The sequence below is a fragment of the Melospiza melodia genome, chromosome 6, assembly GCF_035770615.1.
Source record: "Melospiza melodia melodia isolate bMelMel2 chromosome 6, bMelMel2.pri, whole genome shotgun sequence".
NCBI classification, from domain to species: domain Eukaryota; kingdom Metazoa; phylum Chordata; class Aves; order Passeriformes; family Passerellidae; genus Melospiza; species Melospiza melodia.
The window spans coordinates 31,317,953-31,344,294 of record NC_086199.1 but is presented as its reverse complement, the minus strand read 5'-3'; the positions used below and the strand labels follow the sequence as shown (position 1 = coordinate 31,344,294).

Genomic DNA, 26,342 nt, shown 5'->3' with positions numbered 1-26,342 from the left:
TCCTTGAATGGGAAGATCCAGATCAAAGGCAAGTTGGACACTTCTGGGATGTTATGGTACTTCAGAATCTTTCACTGGTGTTCATTCAGCAGCAGCTCTCCTTTCAGAAAGTGTATTCTGTACAAAAAGAACACTAAAAGCAACTCAATGGTGAAATTAGAGATCTACATAGATTACACTCCCAATGCAAAGGAACGGATTAGCTTAACTTTCAACTCCTGCTGCCTAATGTTGATTTAATATATTGTCTTGACTTTTAATAAGGTTATTGAAAGATAAAAGCATATAAGGAGCTGTGCCACAGATGCGACTGTCAGAACTTCATACGCAAAATAAAAAGAGACATTATAATAAAATGAAAATTGAATGTTGCTTGTATAAAATCTGGCTTTGTTTTGATGCATAAAAAAGCAAACACTGTTCCATACTGAGGTTTTCAAGAATGTCTTAAGTACACAATGCTTCTGATGCCACCCCAGTTGCCTATATATAGATCTGTCTTGTGTAAAGAATTTAAAAAGCATTAGAATAGAGAAATCAAAGAGACAATAAATTTTAAACCAATCTTATTGTCTGCAGCCTAAAGTGTTATTAAGATCAAAGTGGAGCAAACATCTGGCATTTGCCTTTCTGCAAAAATTAGATCAAATTACCTACCATAGGATTTAGATCCATTCAATAAGTTCTTGCCATTGTACACATAGTTTTCTCTCTCCTTTTTATTTGCTAAATCTAACTTAACACCCAAATTCTAGTCTCCTCATTCATTTGAAGTTGAAACAAATTAACAACAAAAATGGAAATCACGTCCCTCATGAACATCTGTTTTCAAAGGAACATTCAAGGTCCTTCAGATCCTAAAGAGAGAAGTTCAGCAAGACTTCATCCATTCAGGGTAATTGTCTAGAAATAAACTTAACTGAATACACAAAACCCTGTCCCCATCCTTAAAAAAAGAAATTCTTCATGACTACTCTTCTAACTAGTGTCATTGTAGTCACTCCTAAAGTGTGTTATTAAGAATCTTGGCACAGTACTCAATAGTTTTATGTATGATCTTATCCAATATACATTTTTCAGACTTCTAAATATATCTAATACACGGCTTGGCTTTTACACTTTTGTTTAGAGAAGTACGTTTTCTGTTACATCTATGTAGCATGATTTTTTAATTCTCTGTATAGAACAATAGACTAATACAAAGCTAAGATTGAGAGTACATCTCTAAATACAGAATCTAACGTCCCCTTACACCTCAAAAACTGAATTACAAAAATTTAAATAAAAGAAAGACAATATTGCCTGCAAATTCATCATTATATGAATCAAAAATCTCAATAGTGCTCGGTTGTGATGCCATATGATAAAATCATGATTAATGAATTTGAGTATTCTGACCCGTATGAGCTGTAAATTACACATTGGTTCTTTCCAATTGCTTTAAGCAGAAAACTTATTGATATTACTAGGCAGAAAGGTAAGACATAGATCTCAAATATTCTGGAGAGAGAGATTTTTTAACCTCTGTTCCTTTTTGCTCTTGTAATATGAACTGGAATATTACTTTTTTTCCACAATGCATTCTTTAAAAAAAGAAATGCAAATGTGGCAAGTTCCAATTTTCTTTGCAGAAGTTTTATTGTGAGTCAGTGTAATTTTTCCATTTGATCCATCCCCAAGCTATGTGATCTACATCTGTACCACAGCAAGGAGGAGTTATTGCTTATCACAGCCTAGAATTTTGGGGGGTTTTAATGCAATCTGAAATAATCTTTTTTTACATCAGTATAGACTTTCTCATATCTTGCTCCTTGATTTTTCAAAAAAAAGTGGATTCTGAATTTCATTTTCAAAACTTTTAGAAAATAATAGAAAAGTGAGCAAATTACAGTTAAAATTTCTGTACTCCTCCACCCAGACCCATGAAAGCTTGAGGAAGAATTCAGGCAGCCAGAAGCCACACATTGAGACAAGGCACTTTAAGTCATCAGCTACATTCCCAGGCAGGCAGTGCACATAGGCTTCAGATGTTTTTATATAGATGCATTACGAGGTAGCATCAAAAATCTGCACTGGGACTCTCTGTGATACTTGTGCATTGCTGGGAATTTCTGGTTTCAATCTCAGCTGATAAAAAAAAATAAATCGGATGGTTATTAAAAATATGAACCACTGTTTTGGCTAAATACAAATACATGTTAAATTTTCACTCCCTTAAAATTTAAATGATACAGCTCTCCCCTTTGGTTAGTGCATTGCAACCATCCAGGTAAGCAGGACAGCTCAGAAAAAATTTTGGAAGTTCTTCGGCCAAAATTAACTGTTGTATTTCAGTAACTAACAAAGTGGTTTTGGGGGCAGGTTTGAGTTATATGGAGTGGATAAGATCTAGGCATTTTTCACGTGGTTGTTCTCCTTCAGGAAACCTTTTAGAACTAAAACCTGTAGGTTTACATCTACGGTGGAAAAGGAACATCAGCCCCAACGGTACAGCTCTAATTCTCCTTTCTGCTTTTTTTGTTTGGGTTGGGTTTTTTCTGTTTTGGCAGTGGGTTTTTGTCTGTTTGGGGTTTTTTGTCACTCAGGAGAAGGTCAATGACCAGGTGGAGTTACCCCACCATTTTTGCCAAGGGCAGGTGCCCGTTGCCAGGCTGGCGGAGCAGAGGCGCGGTGCCCGCAGCGCACACGTGCGGCTCAGATGGGAGCGCGCCCGGCAGAGCCAGCGCCCCGCTCCCGGTGCTCGGAGTCACACACTGCGAGCTCCCAGCAGCACATGGCTGACAGAGACACCAGAAACCCCACACACACCCAGCCCGGCCCACTGGGCACAGAGAAAAGGACGTCTCTGTTCTGTCCGCATCCCTGACAGCAGAGCAAGGTGTGTGAATTCTCTCTCTCTTGCCTTCTTTTGGTCTGTGTAACTAACTATAAAGCACATGGGAGGTTATCTTCAATTCAAAACTGGTATGTAGGACAAATATAAACTATAATTAAATTATATGTTACTATATAATTAGTAAGACCATGGTACCATGGAGTACTAGAAAGCTAAGTCCAGGAGGTTTTTCTCTGGTTTAAATATTTAAATAAAGATAGATATGCACAACTTCTCAAGGAAACATTCTGCTCAACTGTGCCCATACCTCAGGCCAGAAAAAGTCAATTACCTTCCAAAAAAAGAGGATTCTTAGCTGATTTTATTATATTTCCAGCAAGTTTTAGAAGCACGACAAAGCTAGATGTGAAGGAAGACTAAACCAAAAGGAAAAGTTTGAACAAATATGTTCTCCCTGGCCTCAGTCCTTCCTCAACCCTGGCCTTGCACATGTGCTGCCAGCAGTGACTTTTTTTATAATTTTTTTGCATCTCCTTTGCATCTCCTCTTTTTTTATAATTCTTTTGCATCTCCTCTGTCCCTATTTGCAGCTTGTAATATGCTGTATTGTAAAGGTGTCCCTTACTCTTTTTTTCTAGAAGTGGGACTAAACTGCCAGCTAAACACCAAACTGAGATAAGGCACAAGGCAGACAGGCCAACTCCAGCTTTAACTCTACAACAATTCAGGGCTGATTTATATTTTCAACTGTCACTCTATGGTTTACAATGGGAAAAGTGTGAGCAAAGATTGAGATTTTCCTTCTATAAATTGTGGAAGGGTGAGGGGCAAGTGACAGATCTTATTTAAAAGCCTTATTGAAGTAGCCGTGTTGAATGATGTTGCCATTGCTTGTCTCTATGTCTTATTGTCATAATGTAAAGCCTTTTATAATTAGAAGAAACCACAGAAGTCAGGATAAAGTACAACAGATCCAGAAAGAGCTGGAAACTTGAGGAAGGGGGGGGGAAAAACCAAACAAAAAAACCCACAAAAAAACAAAAAACAAACAACAATAGACACAGGCTGGAGAAGATATTTTATTTATTTGTTACTAGTAGTTAAAATGACGTATAAAATGCTGGGAAGAAAAAAACCTCCAATTCTATTCAGTTACAAAATAATTAAAACTTCATTTTAAACCAAGTTTTGCTTTGTGAGACCGAGCATGAAAATACTGCAGCCTTAGGTTATATAGTCCATTGTTTTTAGAATAAAGCAGACATTTAAATACATATTGTGGTTGATATTAAATATCTCATATAATTGTAAGTTAGCAGAACTTTCTTACTCTCAGGCAATAACTAGCAATTCATATGGGTGAGGGGGATCTGTCTCAAAGGGAGTTCCATCATGATCTCTGCACAGGCAGTTTTAGAACATAAAGATTTGGAATATTTTTATCAATTTTCCTTGAGAATTCTAGACAAAACTTAAAGGAGTTTCTGAAGCTATGCTTAACAGCTAACGGGTTAGGGACATAGCAGCCTCTGTCAAAGAAAATGTGAATTTTGCTGTCAATTTTACATGAAGAAAAAATCATTCATAAGGTGTTCCCATTTCTTGAACAAAAACCCAAGCTAGTACAAAATTTCCAGCAATGACTGAGGTTGGCCTTTTCCCTGGGAAAAAAAAATTAAAAAAAACAATTTAAATGAAAATATTCCCTGCCTATTATCAGTGAAAGAGAATTTGTATTAATAATAACATTAAATATCCTTATCTTTCTGTTTAACTATTCACATTCCACACAGTGGAAACCTACCTCCTATAATTCCAGATTTTAAAACTGGATTTTAAAATCCATGAAAATGTGTCAAACTGCTGAGTGAGAGTATACCAAATGAAATGCATTTTAATAATACCAATAAATGGGTTGTAGTCATTTAATTTTACAAACACAGACCTCACAGCAGTGGATTTTAGAACAAAAATGGACGAGCTGTAGAGATGCAGGATATCACCAATAAATGTATGATGCATTACATAACAGGTGGGAAAATTGATGAAATGAGGCCACATAGAATGCACCTGTAACATGCCACTCATATCTTTCCCTCTGGGCATGTTACTGGGGGCAGAACTGTCCTCCTTAATATTCTATGGCAATAAATCATGTCAAAATAATCACCTTGTGGCTGAGAGAGGCATATGGGGGGAGAGAGCAGATTTATACTGATAGTGAATCCTACAGAATATTGCTGCTGAGTGGGGAAACTGAGTCCTGGACCCTCCAAGACCCATCACACAGTAAGTGTGGACCTTCGAGTGCTCAGGATAGCAAGGACAACATGCATGGATGGGCTGCCTCTCTGGTCCAATCCCAGGACACACCTCATTAAAATAACTTTTTTGTAGGAACTTCTGTGCTCTTGCCAAACTTTACAGCCCTGATATATTTTAAATTCCTAAGCCTGAAGGAAAGAAAAGACAAGATAACGTCACAGGTGAGAGTCATCGAGCTGTTGGAAGTAGGGTGTCCCCTTTTATGTTTTTTCCCCCCAGATGAGAGGGGCAGTCAGCCCTAAGTGTTCAGGAAATTCTCTTTACTTACTCCAAATCCAGTTTAAATGCAAGTCTGTGGTAAAAGATATAAAAAGAGGATCATTGCTGGCAAAGTTCTGCATCTCTGTTTCAACAAACTGCATGCCTGTGGCAAAGCTAAAATAACAATAACAATGCAATGTTTACTAGTCATGAATGTCGTGTCTTTTGTCTCTTGTGTGGTTATTGCATTTTCAGTCACATGATGCTTGTTTTAATTTCTGCTCTGCTCTTTATGTACTAAATTACTGCCATTCTGTACTTGATCTTGGTTAGCAGGATTTTTGTGCTGTGGTTATATGTGTGTGAAAAAGAAGAGTTTGGTTACACACAATGAAGTAGGCACACTCACTGCATGTATGTATAGATACCACTGCCTAAAAGATACTGCATATACATATATATGTAGATATGAAGAATAACTGATATCAGAAATAAAAGACATCAAATGGATCTAGTGGCATAAGAATGGGTTCTGTTTGGTTTGGAGAGCCATCAGAATTCAGAAGTATATTTATAGCCTGGTATATAGTTTCTTTTTCATTTATGCAATATATGACTAGGTATATAAATTAAAGCAAAACGTAAACAGAAGACAATATCTCTTCCTCTGTGTTTTCCTATTTATGTACCTTTCCTTTTTCTACTCCCTTTTGTATTCTCCCTGTCTACTTGCTTTGACCTTTTGCTTTCTAAGTTGCTGTAGATCTGTTTCCCATTCACCTATATTGACTTTTCAGCACTCCCACATCCCCCCATTGTTCTCCAGACATGGATTTTGGATTCAGCTATTTTTTTGAAGAAGCGTGTTACAAACTCTCAACACAGCTTCTATTTTCAGTGATGGCTGTGCTACACTTTAAATTGCTCTTTGTCTATTTCTTATATAAGAATAGATTCGTGCTTTGAAATATATTGTCCTCTTGCTTTGATGTTTCACGTAATACAGTAAAAGCAAATAGCACAAAGGTGAACATTCGCAAAAGCCACAGCTCCACTTTCCCAGCAAGCGGCAAAATTGTGAATATACACATGAATTAGGAAATCTAATTCATGACTATGGGTAATTAGGGGTTTTTTAATGCCTCAAACGCTGTTTTTGTTTGTTGGTTTGGTTTGTTGTTTTGTTTTTGTAGTGAACATTCATGCATTTGCTCATCCATACCTCCATTTTCTCCCTTACACACACACACATGCATGCCCTTTCCTTACATGAATTTTTTCTTTCTTTTTGGGGGGTTTTGTTTGTTTTAGGTAATTCACTAGGTCCCTTTCAGTTTTGCCCAGCCTTGAAGGTAGGCTAGTTCATGCCACTCACTCTCACAACGGCGGTGATTGCATACAGTCAGAGTGCAATTGCTACTTTTTCTTCATTTAGTCCAAGTCAATAGATATACACCGGCACTCCTTAACTCGGGTGATTCTTTTTTTCTTCCTTGGGGGCTGAAGCTCGGGGCAATTGAGTGTAACAGTCATAGTGGTAAATTTCTTGGGCTTGCAGAAGGAACAAGACTGGAAGGAGCCTTCTTCTTTACGGACGTGCCTGGGGATGTAGAAGGAATTGCACTGGCCATAGCAGAACCTGTTGATGATGGTGCGGCTGTTGCAGCCCTCCTCGTGGATAGTTTGTTTGAGGGGCTGGGTTTTGCACCAGTCCCGCTTCAGGTACTTGCGCTCGGTGATGTGCAGCGCCTCCTGGCTGGACTCCAGCACCTCCTCGGCAGGCATCGAGGTGCCCTTCCCTCGCTCTCGGTGCCTGGAGCCTGACTGCTGCTGTGTCTGCATCTGCTCCGAATCATTGGGCTGATCCTTGACAGGAGGAGGGATAGCACCCTGAGATCCACGATTCCGCTTTCTCCCTTCGGCCGCTGGCAGCAGTAACCCCATCAGGAGAAACAGGGCACCGATGGCACACAGTGTGCGGACCATCCTGCAGGAAGGAAGGTGAGGAAATAAAGCACAGTTGTGGATTTCAGATATCAACAGAAGCCAGGTATGCACTAAATTTTTAGCTCCATAAAAAAAATGTGTGCACACACACTTATAAAACATAAGAATTCAAGCCTGTACCAGCTGGAAAGCTGTTCCCAAATTACCAAATGATAAAAGCTTTCAAATAGAGTGATTGAAAGTAAGCCCAAACAGAATTTTGTTTGTGTGTCCTCCATCTTTTTCCACCTTTTTTCTCCAAGTGCATTACCCTAGTTCTCACTCCCTTCTTATAGCTCACTAACATACAGGAAGATTGCTCCTTACTTACAACGGTGGAAGAACAAATTTTATACTACACAAGGATTCATTTACATGATACAGCTATCTGCAATACCAGAGGGCTCAAGTCTTTGTCTCAGCAGATGTAGTCTAGATTTCTTTTTCCTAATCAGACTCAGAAACTTTATACAGCTCCTTGAATAAGGTACATCCAGTATATAATGTAAATGTTGTATACACCTGCAGCCTGTTTTAGAGCTTCCCAACCTCTGCCACACTGCACCTCCAAAGGGGTCCAATGTATCTGAGTGCAATGATGCTTAAGCTGAGAGATGTGCAACAAGTCAGGCAACAAACATAAAAGAATATTTAGGTACGCGTTAAAAGAGATGTGTCATATAATTTCAAACTACATCCTCTCACACATTGTGCTGAATTCTTGATTAAAGTAATACAGATGCAATCACAGTACTGAGAATTTTTCAGATCCCTAAATTTTATTCATTTTACACAGAATGGTGTTGTTGGAGGACAGAATTTTGTAAATGACATTAAATATCACAGAGTGTGTGCATATAAAAAAAGACCACTTCGGGAAGTGCAGTTAAGTTGAGATGATCAGGTCCTTCAAAACCGTATGGCTGCCCCAAACCTAATTATTGGGTAGGAATAACTTTCCTACTTATACTTTCCTCCCTTATTCCACCATTTCTGTTGCTTCCCAAATCTGAGTTCTTGAAGCTGTTCCATCACCTTAAAACACCAACCAGCACAGAAGAAGCTCATCAGTGTCACACTTCCCCCTTCCAGAAGCACCATGGTCCCCAAGTTTTTCTGAAAGGAGCTATGGGTAGCAAGACAGTCAGGTGAGGTAATAAGTCTCTGAGGGACACTCTCCATGTGGAAGCATGGAGGAAGGCACCAGAAATTAGCAACTAATTGTGAAAAAACCACTGTAAAACACTAAAATTGTGAAGAGGCACAGGCATTAAAAAGGAAAAGGACTGTAAAAAAAAAATGCTGAGGAAGTAATTGTTTTCTACCTGCTTGGAGTGCTGCAGTTACATCCCTTGTTTGACTTGCTTTATTAGTATGGAAAAATTAGCATTTAAATTGAAGAATCCTTCTTGTGTTACTGCCCGAGAAACATGTGAAACCATGGGCACTGTCCTGGACGGCTTCATCTGCTCTGCTGAGACCACACAACTAGGCAGGAAAGCAGCCAAATGCCAGCGCTGTGAGGGCCACCTAGAGACTCAGCAGAGGCTCAGGGTAAGTCCTGCTTGCTGTAAAAAATAACTGCTAATTTCTCAGTTATCAGGTCTTCCCAGTCACACGGGGAAAATAAACGTTGTGCTGTTCAAACAGCCTTTCTCATCAAAGGGATTGAGAGAGGAATTCCTGAAGTAGGAAAGTGTCATAGGGGGTTCTACGACATTCAGGGAGTTGCTTGTGGATCTAAAATTTTTATTGTGTGTCAGCAGATTTCTAGAGCACCTAGAGTTCCCGATGTATCACAGATGTACACATTCATTTCAGCAATCTAGGTACCAGCATGTCCTGTGTTTGGCAGTCAAGGAAGGGGTGTAAGAGTGATACAGTTGGTGACTCCAACAGACAATGTGGAAGGGCTGCTGTTAATATCTAAATGAAATATGGTATGGAGCGCACAATTTTAATAACCTTAAGACTTTGACATAGACAAAAATAAGTTGGGAATTCCAATTAAGGAATAACGCAGCATAATTTCAAGTGTCAGCCTGGACTTCACATTTGCTGCTTTTTCCTCATCTCTATTACAACCTGAATATTGTTTAGACACGCTTAGTTTTAATTTTTTCTTAAAAATAAGTTTTCAGAGAATTATTAACTATTGCTTATTCCGTTAAGAGATCAGAATGATTTCTTCCAAAACTATTCCTATTTCTCTGGTGACTGTCTAGTCACCACTATTTTAATATGCACTTTATTTACTCAACATGGTGCCAGTCTTAAAAGAAAAAAAAAAAAGCTATTGCATGAAGTTGAAAATAGATTGCTAGGTTGTAAGCAGTGCCAGAAAACTTCAGGTGTTTATTTTATTTAGTGTCCCACAATTTGGATGAGGTTCCACCAACATGCATATTCCTGGATTACTTTTATTTTTAAAACTGATTAGCTACACATTGTTTTCTTTCTTTTTTTTTTTCCACCACAGATGGCACAGCAAGGTCTAGTCCTACAAAAATGAGGTGTATTCTGGGATGGGAATCTGGGGAGAGTTTCATAGTAATATATACTATTGTAAGGTCTGTGGCCCAGATTCATGCAACTTTATGAAGCACAGGCTTATCCCTAAGGAAATGCAAGCACGTGTTTCAGTGTAATCCTAAACTGGGAAGAGGTAATTTTTCACTGGGTTGGTTTCCAGCCTTAAAGGTGGAAGCTGCATTACATGCCCATAAAAGAAATTGTATCTCAAATGAAAATTAGCCACTCAGCAGAAACATTAGTTATGGTCACTTCCGAAACACACGTCTAAAAGTAATCCAGAAATGTAGGGATAAATACAGGTTAAATTCAGAAGAGCCTGTGTGAACAGCAGCTAAGCAGGATCTTTTTTAATAACTGATTAAAATTTATTTTAAAATTAAGATTTTAATTTTTAAAATGAAAAGCATAAAGGAAAATGAGGTGGTAAGGCTCAGGAAGGAAAATGCAGTATGGGCACCCTGCAGCACCTCTGGTGCCAGGGCAATCAATGCTTCTGCTTATGAGAGAAGATGACACCTTGGCTTGCATTAGGAAGTGAAGTGGTTCATCTCTCTACAAGTTAGCAGTTGTGAATGTTTCTTTAACAGGGTTTTTTACTGAAGGAAGTAAAACAGAGAAGAGGACAGTAGGAGTAGCTAAAATCAGCATTACCATACCAAAAGTTTTACTGAAGAGAAATATCTCCTGAAATAAATGCTTTTTCTCCTCATTACAGACATAATTCTGCAGAAGTTGTAGCTCTGCAGCTGTGAGAATCAGGCTGTAAAATCTTATATTCCATGTTTCTGCAAAATTTTCATTACTTGATACCAACTGGCTGTTACACTGGCATAACAAGAAATCCTTTGGAGAATTCATTTGAGAATCCTTTGAACAAACAGATGACCACAACCAAAATGATCAATTCCCTCATTTCATTCAGATCCAGAGAGATATGACAGAATTATTATTTCTTTTTTTAAAGTAACACAATACTACAAAACTCTATTCTTTCCATATTCCACTGCTGAGTTCCACTTTTCATCATCTGTAAGCTCTTAGTCCTAAAGCCAAAAGAAGTTTTATTGCTGACTTCAAACAGGAGCAGAATTTGGCCGTAACACTTATATCACTTCATATGTGGTTTATCTAGAGCCTGAGATCTCATCATCTAAAACAGATTAAGAAACGTGTGGATTAATACTAGCAACTATTGAAAGAGAAATGTAAATGCTTTCAGGTTTACTATTTCATACAATTCGTTTGTAATTTTTTTTCATTTATACATTTTCTACTATGAATTAAGGATCTCCACATGTTAGTTCATAGACAGAATTTCCCTATGAGTTCCTAGGCAGAGTCAGAAAGTTACTAATGACATTTTTAGCTCAACACAACTTGTTTAAAAGATCTGGATGGAAAGCTGGTTGAAATACCCAGCAAAATTGTCACAGATCTTAACAGGCCTGTAACCTCATCTGTAAACCCCTTTTATTAGCAAAATATTATGAAGAGCCATGGACTCCTGTGCTTCACAAGAAACATGAAAAATAATCTGATGAAGAACTAAAAACAACCCAACCAACAATTATTTGGTGGACTTCAAATACAAGCCAAAGAAAGACACAAAACACAATCCCTTTGACTACTGCGAAAATAGAAGTGGTTTATGTCCCGAAGGATCAGAATAATTTTATGCCTTGCATATTACGTCTGAATTACAGAAACACTCTTATGTAATGTTTTCATAGTTCATAGATCTGTATTTTTAAATATTAAAAAAGCATAGTAATGGCAGTTCCCAGAAAACTGCATTTTTTTTCTGAAATCAAGACAGCAAAACTAACATCTGTGTTTCATAGAATTTGGATATATTTACATTTCAGAAAATTTCTTATTGAGAGTCATAGAGATGGGAGGTTTTGAGACATATAAGTAGTGTAGGCAGCAATTTTAAAGCAAACAAACAAACAAACAAACACACCAACCAACCAACCCTTGAAACCTTGATAATTCCCCGTTTAAGAAACTATTTTTCTGCAGGACATCCTATGGGACTCCCGGGATGCTGAACATCATGGTGGCCATGGCTGGTACCAAACCCGGGTTTGCCTCGCCTTTAGAGGCTCACGCAGCCTGACAGCTCCCAGCTTCCCAGCGCCGAACTCCCTGCGGACACATTTCCTCAGGGAGCCCTACAACAACCGGGAGAGCTTTGCTTCTCTCTCTGCGCTGCCGTGCGTGCTGAAAAGGAGAGTCTTCAGCAGAAGCTACGCATTTCTGGGTAGCACTGCCGACAGAAAAAAGCCAAATGCTTTAGCACAGCTTGGCACTGAAGGCTGAAGAGGAGCGGAGAGCTACGGCCATCGGTGCCTTTGTCACTCACACAGGGCCCCAGCGCACGCTGGCTGGTTATTCCCGGTGTGCCGGGCTCACAGAGGAGCGGGGCAGGAGCAGAGCGCTCCTGCAGCCCTCGGGTCGCGGGCCGGGATCAGAGGCAGCTGAGGCTGGGGAGCCACTGGCACTGCACCCAGAGGTGGCCGCTCACAAAGCGCCTGATAAACCCGGCGTCTGTCAGCAGCAGGGAGAGCCAAAGGCGCGCTGGTGCCCCAGAGCCCCAGCTGTGCAAAGGGAGGTTGTGTCTCAGCCCTGGTGACCGAAACGGGATTCGCTTGCCATTCTTTCGCCGAGAGGAGCCACAAATGGAACACCAGGAGTGAGGCCGCAGCTGATGGCCGGGGAGGGACTCTGCGGTACAGCGGGCCGGGGGCCGCGCACCTTGCCGGCCCCGCACGGCCGCAGGGCCCCGCACCCTGCCAGCCCCGCACCCTGCCAGCCCCGCACCCGGCCGGCCCCCGCACGGCCGCACCGCCCAAGCCGAGGAGGTAACACGGAGAGCCTGGCTGGGCCGCGGGGATCGCCGGCTGCCGGCAGGGCGGGGAGACCGCAGGCTTGGTTTGGTTTGGCTTGGCATGGCCGGGAGCGACTCGGCCCGGCTCCCCGAGGGCGGGGACGCTGCTGGCGGCGGCAGGCGACACCGACGGCTCTTCCCACGGGGCACGGCCGCCGTCTAGATTAACCCACCGGAGGACGAACTCGCTGAAGGGACTGCCAAGCCCACGGGGGATCGTATTGAAAGAGACGGGGCAAGCAAGCAGGCTTGCCCTTCAGAAGGGAAAGCCCTGCGCCGCTGTTCCCGGGCCGGGAGGAGCGCGGCCGGGCCCAGGGGCTGCCAGCGCCGTGAGGGCAGCGCGGACCGACGGGCGCACGGAGCCGTCGGCTCGACAAAACTCCCGCGGCTCCGAGTCAGGTGGGAGGGCTGGGCGGAGAGGCGGCCGAGGGCGCCGAGGGGGCCGCGTTCCGCCCGGTGCGGAGGCTGCGCTCCGCGGCACCCGGCCCCCCGGCACACACCGAGTCTCCCGCACGGCACGCACCCCGCCCCGGGAGCTCCTGAGGTACCCGGAGCACGCTCCTCCGAGGAGCGGAGGTTTGCAAAGGCGGGCCAGGAGAGAGCCGGGGCCTGAGCGGCCTCGTAGAGGGCAGCTCGGCGGGACGAGATGGGATGGGGCTGGCACCTGGGGATCTGCCCCCGCCCCGCTCCGTGCAGAGGCCGGGCCGGGATTTTTCCGTGTCTCGGGTGGGCGCCGAATCCAATTTGTCGGGAGTGATGCTGTAGGCGGAGATGAGAGGCAGAGCTAACGGGGCTTTTGCAGTCCCCGTGCTTGTGAGGCGAAAGAGATGTGACGGTGCCCTAATCCCCAGCGCTGCCGCGGAAAGCTCGGTGCGCCTCGCTCCCGCGGACGGGAGGGACGGGCGTCACCCCCTGCAAAACCGAGACGCCCTGGAGTTTTGCTAGACACCGGTGAACAGCTCCTTCCCTTGCCCCTTTCTGAAGGTAGGATAGAGAGCTTAACATTGTGCCTCCCACAGACACTGGCCGAACTCGCCAGTGCCGGACCCGTTCGCGTCCCAGCTCACCTGCGCGGCGGCGGGGCTCGACTCGGCTCGGTTCGGCGGCTCCTCGGCGCGGGCTGGGGCTCTGCGGGGCTCTGAGCGATGGGTCACTCGGTGGAGCGGGTGGCGTGGGAGCCCGAAGCTGCCCGGGAGTCCATAGAGAGAGAGAATGTCGGGTCCTGCCTACAAATTGCAGCAGCGCCGAGCTGTCTCCCATTTAAATGTCTGCCAGCTGAGATCTGCTCTCCAAGCCCCTCCAGATCATTGGACAAGCGCCTCCAAAGCCCGTGTTATCCGCCCCTTTTAACACTTCCATAAACTTCCACCAGGGAAAGCTTTCAGTCATCCAGATAAACACTCGACTACTTTTCTGTCTTCAGAGAATCGGTGCTAAAGGTCACCACCCCAAGGAATTGTTCCTGGAATGCACAGAAAATTCACATTTTCCATCCCCATTAAAGTATGACAGTTAAGAAGAATTAAGCCCTACCCCCCTCCCACCGCCTCCGCCGCCTTTCCGCGCACGCTGGGCGCTCCCTGCCCATGGGCCGGCCGGGCGAGCGGTCCGGCTGCGGGGAGCCCCTGACCGGCCTGCCTTGGCCGGGGGAGGCAGCCGCCTCTGCAGCCCTCCCTCTTGCAAACTGGCTTTCTGGGGTTCTGCAGTATGCCGGGAATTTCGCAGCTTTGGAGGAAAAAGCCTCTGTGGCAATGTGTGCAGGGGTGTAAAACCGTGGCTCCCGATCCGCAGCCCCGCGCTCATGGCTCTGTATCACTGAGGGTTTGGGGTTTTTTTGGGGGGGGAAGGGGGGGATTTGTTTTTGTTTTTAACTTTGTCCCGTCGCTGTCTCTCGGAGGGCGGGGGGCTGCTCAAGCCTCCCGAGGGGGCAAGGACGGTGGAGCAGCGGCGCGTCCCGCCGAGGCGGAGCGCGGAGCCGGCGGGAGCGGCCCGGCCGTCAGGGCAGCGCCGCCGCGCAGAGGCAGCCCCGCGGGTCCGGGGGCCGCCCGAAAGGAGGCTGAAACCGCGGGGGCTGAGCGCTTTAGGGACCCAGCCCGTCCCAGCAGTAGCCGGGAACATCTCCGTGCGCTGCGGCTGCCCGAAGGCGCGCCCCGAATCTGCAGACAGCGTCGGGCTGGGGGCACCGAGGGGCAGAGCCTCGGAGGGCGGACAGAGCCCGCAGCCAAGCCTGCGCTTCCTCCAGTGCTAGCCGGCCCCCGTCCTCCAAGCGCTCCGGTGCCGGTGTCTGGCGGGGCTACCCACAAGCATTACGGGCAGGAGCAGCCTCTGAGCCACGGCCTGACTTTTGGGCTTGCTAATTAAACGGAGACGTGTGTCAGCTGCCGCCTCCAGCTGCGGGCATCACGCCGCAGAAAAAGCGCTGGGCAAAGCTCTACCATGGACATGAGCGCTGCAGGTGGTGCCGGTAGGTCTGGGCGCTCCTGGCTGCTGGGCACGAGTTACTGCCCGTGAATCAAACCTGCCCTTCTCTGTCACCAGCAGTCAGCAGCCACCTTGGACCTCAGACTGGCCCCGATCTCACCTAAGAGGTAGTTTTACTTGCAGAAGGGGAAGACGAATCAAAATGAAAGGATTTGCTACATTAGGGGTGCCAGAGCTAGGCAAGACGCCAAGTTTCTGACTTTGACAGTGCTTAGCGGTATCTTGCTTTTTGCTGAGACCGAGACTTGGCTTCCCTTAGAGCCTGAGTGCTTAGCAAGGTAGTAAATTAGGCCCGTTACAATAATTCACACACATTTAGTGACAACTTGTTAAAAAAACCATCACACGGCAAGTCACCATAGCGCAGTGGTAGGTGGCAGCACGAGAGAGAAAATGAGTTGGTGTGCAGGAGCCACTGAAATTGAAAGACAATTAAGGGGGGAAGGATTACTGGCAAGGAATTACAGCAAAGGACATCTTTGTGGGTAGAAGTAGAGGCCTAGAGAATTTGTATTATTTTGTTTGGGGTTTTTTTTTACTCATAAAAGTGCTATTTTTTGTATTTTATTTTATTTGTTTTTAAGTAATTGGTGTCCCTCCTTCGTGATTCTAAAGGAAAGGTCACCAGTCCCACCTCTCAGTATGTTGAGACTTTGTGCTCTTTTCCATTTCCTTCTGTGGAGCAGTTGAATTGAATTGAAGGGGTCGATCCTGCTCCGTGTCTCACTCTGCCCCGCGCTGCCCCTGCCCTGGCACAGCCGCGCTGCTGCAGGAGGAGCTCTCTGCTCTTTGATCTGAGCTCCTCTTGGTGCCCACGACGGCACTGCTGCAGCAGGCTGCCTCTCTGCTGTGTATTTCTGGTTTGTCGTTTACATGCCGCTCTGGCATTGCCTTTCCTAGGTGACATTTCTGGGCAGCAATTGCAGGGAAGGTATTATGCCCACTTAATGCCTTACTGCATTCAGGGATCTAGCCAGAGTTGGTGATTGGAAAATATTGTAGCTCTCACTCTGACTTAAAGCACACTAGGAAACACTTTAGGAAGCAGGTCCTGATAAAGAAGTCTCCTCAAGATCCATCTTCCTTTTCTAGCAGCTGAATATCCTATACCACATCTTCTTACCTGGTTTCTTCCTCTTAGCATGATCTGCAGTGTTCCAAGTATGCACTAGCACCTTGGGCCAAGCAAGACAAGTGTTCAGATTTCTTTGACAGTTGGAAAGTAGAATTATTTCTGCAAGTATTTGCTTGCTCATTCACAAAAATACAAAAAATAAATATGGGTACCAACAAGATAAACAATTGCAGCTGCATCTGGACTGAATGAAAGTAGAAAAATTTTTAAAATATTTTTTTTAAAGGATGTTAAAAAAATGTTATGTCTCTTTATTTGTTTGAGATTGAGGGAGGCAGGGGGAAATACGTCTTTTCCCCTCATCATTCTTTCAGGTATCCGGAATAATTTCCAGCTTGGAAGAGTTCTTTATTTCTGCTGGAATCCTTAACAAAACATTCCATGGGTTTGCTCCAAAGCTTCAGCTGTGCTGGTTACATCCCAACCAAAGACTGGTAAAAAAAGCACCCAGTGCTGAAAGGGAAATACTTCTTCCTACTACCATACTCAGACTTGAATTCTGTCAATTCTCATCAGGGCTTCTAATTGGAGCTGGAATAATCATGGGGAAATGTTGTTTAATTATTTAGTATTAAAGAGGCCTATGGAAATGTGCAGGTTTTTGTGTTATAGGTATAGGTTTGAGCTGAAGAGCTTTAATGTCATTGGATGGTAGTGGTGTGTACTGTGAGCCTGACAATACAACTACCTGCTTGCTCTTGTTTTGCTTGGCTTTTTTTTTTTTTAATTTCCTCTCTCATTTCTTGCTGGTATTCACTGTGTAAGTTGTTCTTTGTTTCAATGGAACAGTAAGAATTGTGTAAGCTTAAAGGAAGTGCTGTACTTAATTCTTGCAGAGAAATATGTTATTGGGCGGAGCTCCTGTGTGCTACTGCTAACTTTGGGTGCTACTCAAAGTATCCTCACTGCCAGGACAGCTGGCACCTTATTGAAAGCCTTTGCAGAGAAGCCAAAACTCACAGGGGCCAGAGCTGTTTCTTGAATAAATTGGAATAGCTTTTAATGACTCAGGGAGGTGTAAGTGACCCATGACAGCTGAGATCCTGGTTTTCAGACACCTGGCAAGCCAGTATCTCTCACTTCTAGATGTGTTCCTCCAGGTCAGAAGTAAGTCAGGCTGTCCAACAGAGACAGGGCACATCTGAGCTGCTTTGCTTGGTATTTTGAACTCCTCTGTTAAGGAGGGAAAGGAGCTTGGTTTGTCTCACCAACACAGCAGTAACTTTTCTAGCTGAGCTGTGACGAGTCTAGAACAAGCCCTGGCTGGGCTCTTGCTGAGTTACTGGTGGTGTACACTGCTGCCTTCCTGACTTGGTGAATGAGATCAGCAGTGTCTCAGAAGAGGTTCATGACTTGGGGCCAAAGCAAGGTATTGGTAGTGCGTGTTGTGTGGGCCCCTCGTGGAAGTGTCCATCCTTGCATTCCTGCTGAGGTGTGTGAGCTTCTCTGCTGTATATGGGAAGAACACTCCTTGTTTTGTCATAGGAAAGAACTGACACTCAAAGAATCCAGTTTCCTGTGGATTTTAGACATATCCAAAAGTGATGGATAAAAACCTTCATCGTAAACCAGCAAATAAAATGGGGTTTTTTGCTTGTTATTTCAAACCTAAGAAGGCAAACAATAATAGCTGGCATGAGGTGAGGGAAAGAGATGTGCATGTTGGTTTTAAGATGGTATACTGACATAGCAGGCCTGGTATTCTTGTGCAGGTACTCTCCTGTTTATTCCATTGCAGATGATTATATGAAAAAGTGCTCTAATTTAAGTAGCATTGTGCTTCGTATCAAGCCGTATAAAGTAGTACCAGAAAAAAGCTGAGGGTATTCTGAGTTGAGTTAAATTTTTCTTAAAATGTACTGGAAAATCAAGTTTAAGACTCTGCTTCACATTGGCAAGATTCTGTTTAATTAAGGAATTTTAATCTCTCTCTTATTTGAGTTTTAGAATTAATGTCTATATGAAGGAGATTGGAAAATATTGTACTTACTGAAAAAGCAGTATTTTATATTTATGTTGACAGAACATCAACTTCTTAACATATAGATTTCCATCAGCTGAATGCAAGAAAATTAATTAGGGAAAAGTGCTTATTTTGGGGCAAGATTTTTTTTTTTTTTGAAAATGAAGTATTTTAGGGGTTTTTACTTTCAAAATATTGCTTGATCTAGGAATAATTTGAAAATCCTCATAAATAGGACATTAGAAATCAAACGAATAAATGAGTTCAAGAGAAAATCTTTAAGCATCTAAGTAATTCAAAAGTCTTGGATTCTGCTCTGAAAAGTATGATGTCCTGGTATGTTTGAAAATGTTTCTTGTTTGGCATATACTGCATGTAGAGTCAGGTTGTGGGCTTGTAATGATGTCCACACCTAGGAGCCATGGTTACCCACCAGCATTCCACTCAGCTATGTGATGCAGACAGAGAACAAAAAATATGTTTTCTGGCCTCAAAACACCTACATACATAATACAATCCACATGTGACTATTTTTCAAAAGCTGTTTCGAAAAGCTTATTTTATTAGGATGAAGTTTGATTGCTGAACAAATATAAACTTTTATGCCAAATGAAGAAATATCATATGTCAAGCTAAACTTTTCAAACTCTTTTTCACAATTTTTTGATGCATCTTATGTACTTGATGACTATAAAAGAATTTGCCAAGAAAATGAAAGTCATAAAATCCCTCTGCCCTCATGCATTTGCTTTTCTTTTTCTTTTGTCTCCTGAAGCTGTAGGAGGTGTTGCTGACATGCATTGCTTTCAGGGCACTTCTGGAGCAAGATGATGCGAGAAATGACTCAGCTAAGCAAACTGAGTTTGTATGAACATCAGAAGCCCTTACAGTGTGATGCTGTAACTGGGAATTATGAAAAGAGGCATCTGAGGAGCTTAATGTGTTAGTTGCATACATATTTCACTATATGACAGCTATGAAATATAGTTATGCTGCAAAACTGAAAAGCTCCTTTCCTGAACCTTACTGCATCCCAACACCTCAGACAGATTTCACACACTTTTAACACACGAACAGATATCTCGTGCACAGTTCTGGCAAAATAGGCCCTTGTACTTTTTTCTTGCTGTGATGCAGGGCAGCTTGCTGTGTGCCCACCTGTGTTCCAGGGTGATACCTGTGGGGCACTCTGTGCAACACCGTGGAGCGCACACACAGTGTCACTCTCGAGGGTGAGGTGGGCACCAGGGAGGCAGGAGATCTCTCCAGGCTTTTTTCCTGACTCTGCCACTTGTGTCTGTAGTGAAGCAAAAAAAGAGTAAGAGAGACAGGAAAGCTATTTTGTTATGTAAGGAGATTTGCAAGGCGTTTATTTTGGTTTGTTTTGTTGTGGGTTGGTTTGGTTTTGGTTTTTTATTCCATTGCCCTCCTTTCAGAATTGAAATCTTATCTGTTCTTTTTGCTTTTCCTGGCAATAGCCATGTAAAAACAGAATACCAGGAAAAAAAAAGTAGCTGTGCAGGAATGAAAGAGCTGAAGCTTTTTTTTTTTGTCTGATTTTTGTTTGAAACAACAACTTAGAATTTCTGCATTTTCTAGCTGAAATCCAGTGTCACAAATAAAAAAAGGCTGCCATATTACAGGAAGGAAAGAACTCTGTTTAACAGTTGTACTGCTGCAGCATCAGTTGCTGCACTTCTCAGAGAGAATACTAATAATGGAGGGGGGAAGAAACAAAACTCTTCCTCACTGCCATTTTTATTTAGATAGTCTCTCTGTCAAGAACAGGTATGAGGGACAAGTTCACCCCCCCTACATTCATCCTTTATTTCAATCACACCAATTTTCTCTTGACTCCATTTCCCCACCTATAAAACTGCAGTAGGGAACAGAGTTTTCAAAGGAATAATTTTGGCCTAAGTCCTTAAAGCTGATTGGGCACCAAACTTGTGAAATAAGCAATTTATAAGAGGAGTTGAAAGCTCAACATAATCTGGAAAGATGAAACATACCTTTTTTAACTTTCACAGCTTTGTGTCAATGTGCTTGAATACATCCATTTTGAAATTTCTAAATGCTTTTAATAGGGAAGAAGGCCTTTTAACTTCTCTAGTTCTCCCCCCCCCCCAAAAAAAAAAAAGGATCTTTCCAGTGAATATGCCAAGTTTTCACTGTGTAGAGAAAAAAAAAGTTTAAAGGCGGACAAAGAATTGTTTAACCAGTTGCCTTTTCCTAAAAGAACTGCTGCTTGATGTATATCCTATTTTTCCTATATACATAAATGCAAACTGATAGTTAAGTGCTTTGGTAAGAAAGGTGGATTTGTGCACATACTTCATTTTTTTGCTGAAATTAGATTCGGACCTGAATCCTGCAGGGGCTTGCCAGATGCTTGACTTTGTTTTCAGTGGAACTATTCAGAGTGTATTATGTGAAGCACACACAACAATCCAAGAGACTTCAGTCAGGTGAGCCTTGCTAAAAGAAATTATTTATATATAGCGCTTTCCCCTGTTAAAGAACTTTCTAGTTAGGGTGCATATTAAAATGCTAAACTTTATGGACTTCAGGATTAGAAATACAATAATCACAACACACAAAAATAGTCTATTTTTTTAATCTGTATGGTTACCAAAAATTTACTCTTTCAAAAATTGCCAAAAAAAAAATCACTTCTGGGAAACTACACACATGAGCCTAAGGCCAAATCTTTTTTTTTAGATTTCCAACAACTGCTCTGTTTTGCTTCTTCTGTTTCCTTGTCAGAAGGATCCTGTTTAGCTTGTTTGGCTGAGGGCAGTTGGGTATTTATTCATTGATCTCTCATTTCTTGCATTATCTTGAATTCTAATTAGAGTTTTTTTGAGTCCTGTTACTTAACTCTCCAAACATAGCTCCAGCAGACATCACTCTTCCTTTCTGTAGAGCTGTTCAGAAGGAGCTGTCATCTTACATTCTGGGGCTGACCACACTGCCCAGCAGTTCTCCTCTAGCTGCTTTCACTGGCAGTTTGATTGAATGATTGTTTCTCCCGCTCACAACATGTGATTCAAAGTGCCTGAAAAAGTGTTAAGTCACTTGATGTTAGGACAGATTCTGTAAATAGGACTGGGAGCAGTCCTCTAGGTGTTTGTAATTAATCAGGCTCCAAACACTTGGAGCTTTTGGATGCACTTGTAAAAAGTCTAAAAAATGTAAACAGTTTTCTTTCCCCTCCCCAGGAAGTCTTAATGCACTAAAGACGTAAGCGAAGAAGTGAAATTGCCAGTGATCAAATCAATTACACTTCAGATCAGACTGTGGCAGGGGTTTTTGGTTCTCAACCAGATGGAACTCGACTTCTTGTGAAGGAGGTATTATTATTTCTTGTCAGGGTTTCAGAATGAACATAGGAATTCACAGTAAAAGAAATTACTTTTTTTTTTTTTTTTTTAATATACTAGAACACTTAGAGGAAAGACTCCTTGGGAGCTGATGTCTCTAAAAGTTTTGATACACTAAAAAAATTCATCTTAGCCATTTCTTATTATTCTGATTTGAAAAAAGAGACAACATAAATGAACAGCATATTCTCCTGTGCTGCAAGGCAAAGAAGAAACCCTAATTATTAATATAGTAAGTTCTTGGATTCAGGGTTTATGGGTTCTTTTGGCTGTGCCTTTCTTATAGGCTGAAGTTTTTACATTAAGAAAGCTATGATGTAAAAACTTACAAGAGACAAAGTACAGTGGTTTTTATCTTGATGCATTTAGCAATTGAGATAAATCCAGATGAGGGCACAGGCTATCTGGAGGCAGAAAGCGTTTTTTTATCCTGTGGAGATCAGACAGCTTGTTTAGAAAGCCTCTGTGGATTAGGAGGGGAGGTGACTGCTGTAATCAGATGTAACAAAAGCACCTTTCCAGGAGAAAAAAAACCCCAAGATAACCAAATGTGATTTGTTTGTTCCTAATTTAGAGAAGTACTTTGTAAAACCAAGTACTTCTATGGCTTAGTCTTTGCAATCAAATTATTTGTTTGATTTGGAGTTCAGATCCCTCTTGCTTTGAGTACACTGCCACCAGGTTATGTAAAAACTTTGAAAAACCCTTCAGTACTTGGACATGCACATTTTAATAAGGCAAATTCCACCTGAAACCACCTTGAAGAGAATTAGTCATGCTGGTGTGGATAAAAAGATTGTGCCTTAACCTCAGTGCTGCAAATGCTTATAATATGGCATGTCTTGTTGTAAGGAGATGTGATGTTAGGAGCACTAACAGGGTCCTGTGGGCTCACTGGAGCTCTTGGTCAGCAAATCCTATACATTACAATGATTGCAAGATTAAATTTGTCACTGGAATGCCAGTAGTGAGTAAGGAAGTGGAGTTTTTAAATGCTTCCTTTTCAACAGATGCAAAATGATCTAAAGATACTTTTGAAGTTACTAGAATAAAGAATGCACAGTCCAGCAAATGAACTCTTGTTAGTTTCCAAGTCTTGCCAAATGTGACATTCTTCCAAGAATTTGCGTAGCAGCTAAATACAAATGATCTTTCCTGAAGAAAAAAAACCAATACATAAAAAGTGAGTGAAAGGAGGCTGGTGGTGTTTCAGTAATCAGAAAAGAGAAGGTGTCTGTCTGCTCACTGGAGGTGTTCAAACCAGCCCCTCCAGAGGTGCAGCCTCTTAGCCATGAGAGCCTGTCTGTGTGAGACCTGAACCTCCCCTGCTGAAACTGTTCAACAATCCAGAAAACAATTAAATCAAGACAAACAGCCAGAATTAGCCATCTGCTCAGGAGGGTGGGGGTGGGTGGTTGGCTTGGTTTTGCCATCTCTCAGACTACTCTTGTATTTTTTTCAGGTGTCTGCCCAGCTACCCAAACACTCCTTGAGGACTGGCTAGAGCCCAGTTACCCCATCCTTCCTTGTGCTCAACCTGTCATATGAACCACCTGGGTGGCAAATCTGTGTTCATTTTTGATTGCCTTCTCTGGTGTCATTCGAGTTTTGATTCTTTTGCCATAACTCTTACAGACACTTTTCAGTTTTTTTAATTAAACTGTCTATGTCTGCTGTGGTATTTCGTGCAATGCCTGGTCCTGTAGGCATGTGTGAGATGAGCAGTTGCCAGGCTCGCTCCCTCAGGGAATATAGGGGAAGAATTGCCAAGTCTGTGCATTCAGGCTGGGTTTAGGACTGAGATAGGTGTAGAGCTGTGCAGGTTCACTGAGTCTCAAACAGTCCTAGGCATGTATAGAAGTAGGAGTTCAGGCACCTAAGGTCCATGATTTCAGGAAAGCATAGCTGTGCATAGGCTTTAGCTGCCCGAGGAATCAGGAAAGAGAGGCAGGGATTGAGGAGCATGTGCTTGGGCTTTGGTGTTTGCATTGGACACAAGTCCAACTGTGGGTGCTTAGGCCTTTACTGCAGCCAGCACTTCTTTGCAACTGTTCACCCTTCTTTTAATTGGAAATTATTCTCAGTTTTGTAAACCTCCTGATCAAGAACCTCCAGATGCACAACAGGATAGACACAAAGTGTTTTTTACAAGCAGCTGATATTTTAGGATAGGTTTATGAGGGCCTTATCTTCAACTTTGTGGATAGTTCTTGTTCTTTTAAAGGCTTAAAGGTTGCTGCTGAGAATGTAAAAACACAGCAGAAAATAGTCAGTGTGGTTAGAAATTAGAAAATAGTCTCAGCTACTAATTAATGTATTTTTAACTGAAAGAAATGTATATCATTATGGCACATATTGCTTGCCTGCTGGATAACTTCATACTCAAGACACTACCTGAAAGGAGCCTTCCAAGACACCACAACTTCAGAGCAGTAGCTACCAGAAAGGCTGCAGCAAAGCCGGAGACACTGTGGGATTAGCAGGATGAAGCTATAAAGAGTCAGAAGCAGGACGTACTTTTCTTTTTCACTTGTGCACACATACATTACCCAGGCATGCAGAGTCCTGCGTCAGCTCAGTCGTGGGGTTGGGGAATTCAGCCAATAGCCAGGGTCTGTGCACGAACTACAACAGCCATGCTTGTCTGTTAGAACATTGACTTTTAAAGAATTTACTCAAATTCTTCTTTAAAAAAAAAATTGATCAATGGTTTATGCAGCATTAAAAATAGGTTTCTTCAAGTGCCTTAACACAGCATTCAAATCCATGAATCTTACAGCCATTGCACTACTCATTGGAATCAAAGTTTTGCAATTCTCTTAGTCACTGTTTGCACTGTTAAGAAAGGGAAAAAATAGCCAATGATGAATTATGAGTGCTTCTCTGGATGGACTAACCTGCTCTTTCATGAGACTGTTTTGTCCATTTAGAAATTATAAAATGCCACACTGTGGTATTTTATATTTCCATTGTAGAAAGGTGTTCTCTGTTGAGGAATCAGAACCGCATAATTTCAGACATTTTTAGAGAACTTTGGGGCATTAGAATATAGATATTGCACTGAAGTAACAGCTAGGGCTTGGGGGTTATTTTGTGTTTCTCAGAATAAAGAATTAGTTAAAAGAGGTCTGAATTCAGCATCAAAGCCATATGCACCTTTTGTGATCTACCAAATATGCCAAGACCCAAAAACCACTGTCATCTGTAACGGAGACCTTCAGTGCTTCCCAGGAAAGTAACACTGTCATATGGTGGTTAGGCTCAGAACAAAGATCTGGAGTAAAAGGAGTCAGTGTATGCATTTAATGGTCTCTAGCTGAATGACACTGGTTAGGGAAGGAGGGAGAGTTTGAGACTAGTAACAAGAAGCACATTACTTTTTTTCTGGGCTTCCTCCTTTGCCTCACTCAGTTTACCAAGAAATTCAGCCACTGACTCACACCACTGTTTTTCTTGAAGAACAGAGTAGGATGAAGAAACAGTGATTAAATGTAAAAGACAACCATGCATTGCATTAGGAGAAGCATTCTGTGTGTTTTGGTAACAGGCACTACAGAGGAAAATGAAAGAGGTGATTCAGGTCTACCTAATCTTTAAAGTCTGAAACTATTCTTGATTCCTACCATGTCTACCTCTGCCCCACATACAAATACAGACCTCATTAATAAAATGGTGGTTTTTTAAAGGTCTTTAAGTTCCATTTGATAATGCTACTGCCACGACACTCGTATTTAATGTTTGTTATGCTCCCATGTGTTGAACACATGGTTAGCAGCTCTCCCAACCATCAGGACTCACGTAATCTCAGCAAAGCAATCATCATCATAAATAAAGCAAGCATGACAACTGAAACTACATGTTTCCTTCTCATGGTAAACTAGGATGGCAAACTGGAGCTCAATGCCATTCTTCACCTAACAGCAAAATGCTTGAGCATGGTAGACCTAGACCATGAGTGTACTTGGAAAAAAACTTTTCATTTTCTTGTATTTGAAAATCTTGGCTTAGTTCCCAGTCTTATAGTAGTCAGCTGCATTGGTGAGTGATGGGGATCTTCATGATGGCAATTCCACATCCTTTGCCTACAATTGTTTTCGGTTTTTATTTAGTTTGCATGTAAGCAGATCACCATCAGTAGCTGAGCCCTTCAAGGGAACTTGTTCTTTGGTCATGGTTGGAATTTGCCATTGACCCTAGGCATGACAAACTGACAGACATTTTAAGGGACACAGTAACTTCTTTATTTTAAAAGTATACTTCTTGAGATAATTCCTGAATATGATTCTTTTTAAAGAGTATTGAAGGTAATTGCATGCCTTTAAATAAAAATGAATTTTTAAGTGTATGCATATGTATTCATATGGCAGTGGAGTCAACATTTTCTGTTGGGTTCTTGTTGTTGCTGTCTTCTCTTGAGGGCATATCATCACATTGACATCCTAGTTGTATCAAGCATAGCAGAAATATAATTCAATCTAATTGTCAGTTCTGTTAACCTGAAATGTTGGATTCAGGTATCTCAAAATTGGAGATAATGTCCTCTCCCTGATAGCCTTGATAGCTTCTGGCTTAGATGGAGAGGTGCCTTAAATCCTACAGATAGTGAC

At 42.4% G+C, this 26,342-nt stretch overlaps 1 protein-coding gene across 1 annotated transcript; it reads right to left on the bottom strand.

Moving 5' to 3' along the window:
- Positions 1 to 3,915: 3,915 nt before the first annotated feature.
- On the bottom strand, positions 3,916 to 14,233 carry GREM1 (gremlin 1, DAN family BMP antagonist). Its single transcript, XM_063160497.1, has 2 exons — positions 13,841 to 14,233; positions 3,916 to 7,349 (listed from the first exon to the last, which is right to left on the bottom strand). Exon 2 carries the CDS (start codon positions 7,346 to 7,348, stop codon positions 6,794 to 6,796), a length of 555 nt encoding a protein of 184 aa, XP_063016567.1. The 5' UTR covers position 7,349; positions 13,841 to 14,233; the 3' UTR covers positions 3,916 to 6,793.
- Positions 14,234 to 26,342: the final 12,109 nt, after the last annotated feature.

Bases quoted from the DNA above. Each gene is read 5' to 3' on its own strand.
- GREM1 (XM_063160497.1), bottom strand. From the start codon at position 7,348: ATGGTCCGCACACTGTGTGCCATCGGTGCCCTGTTTCTCCTGATGGGG.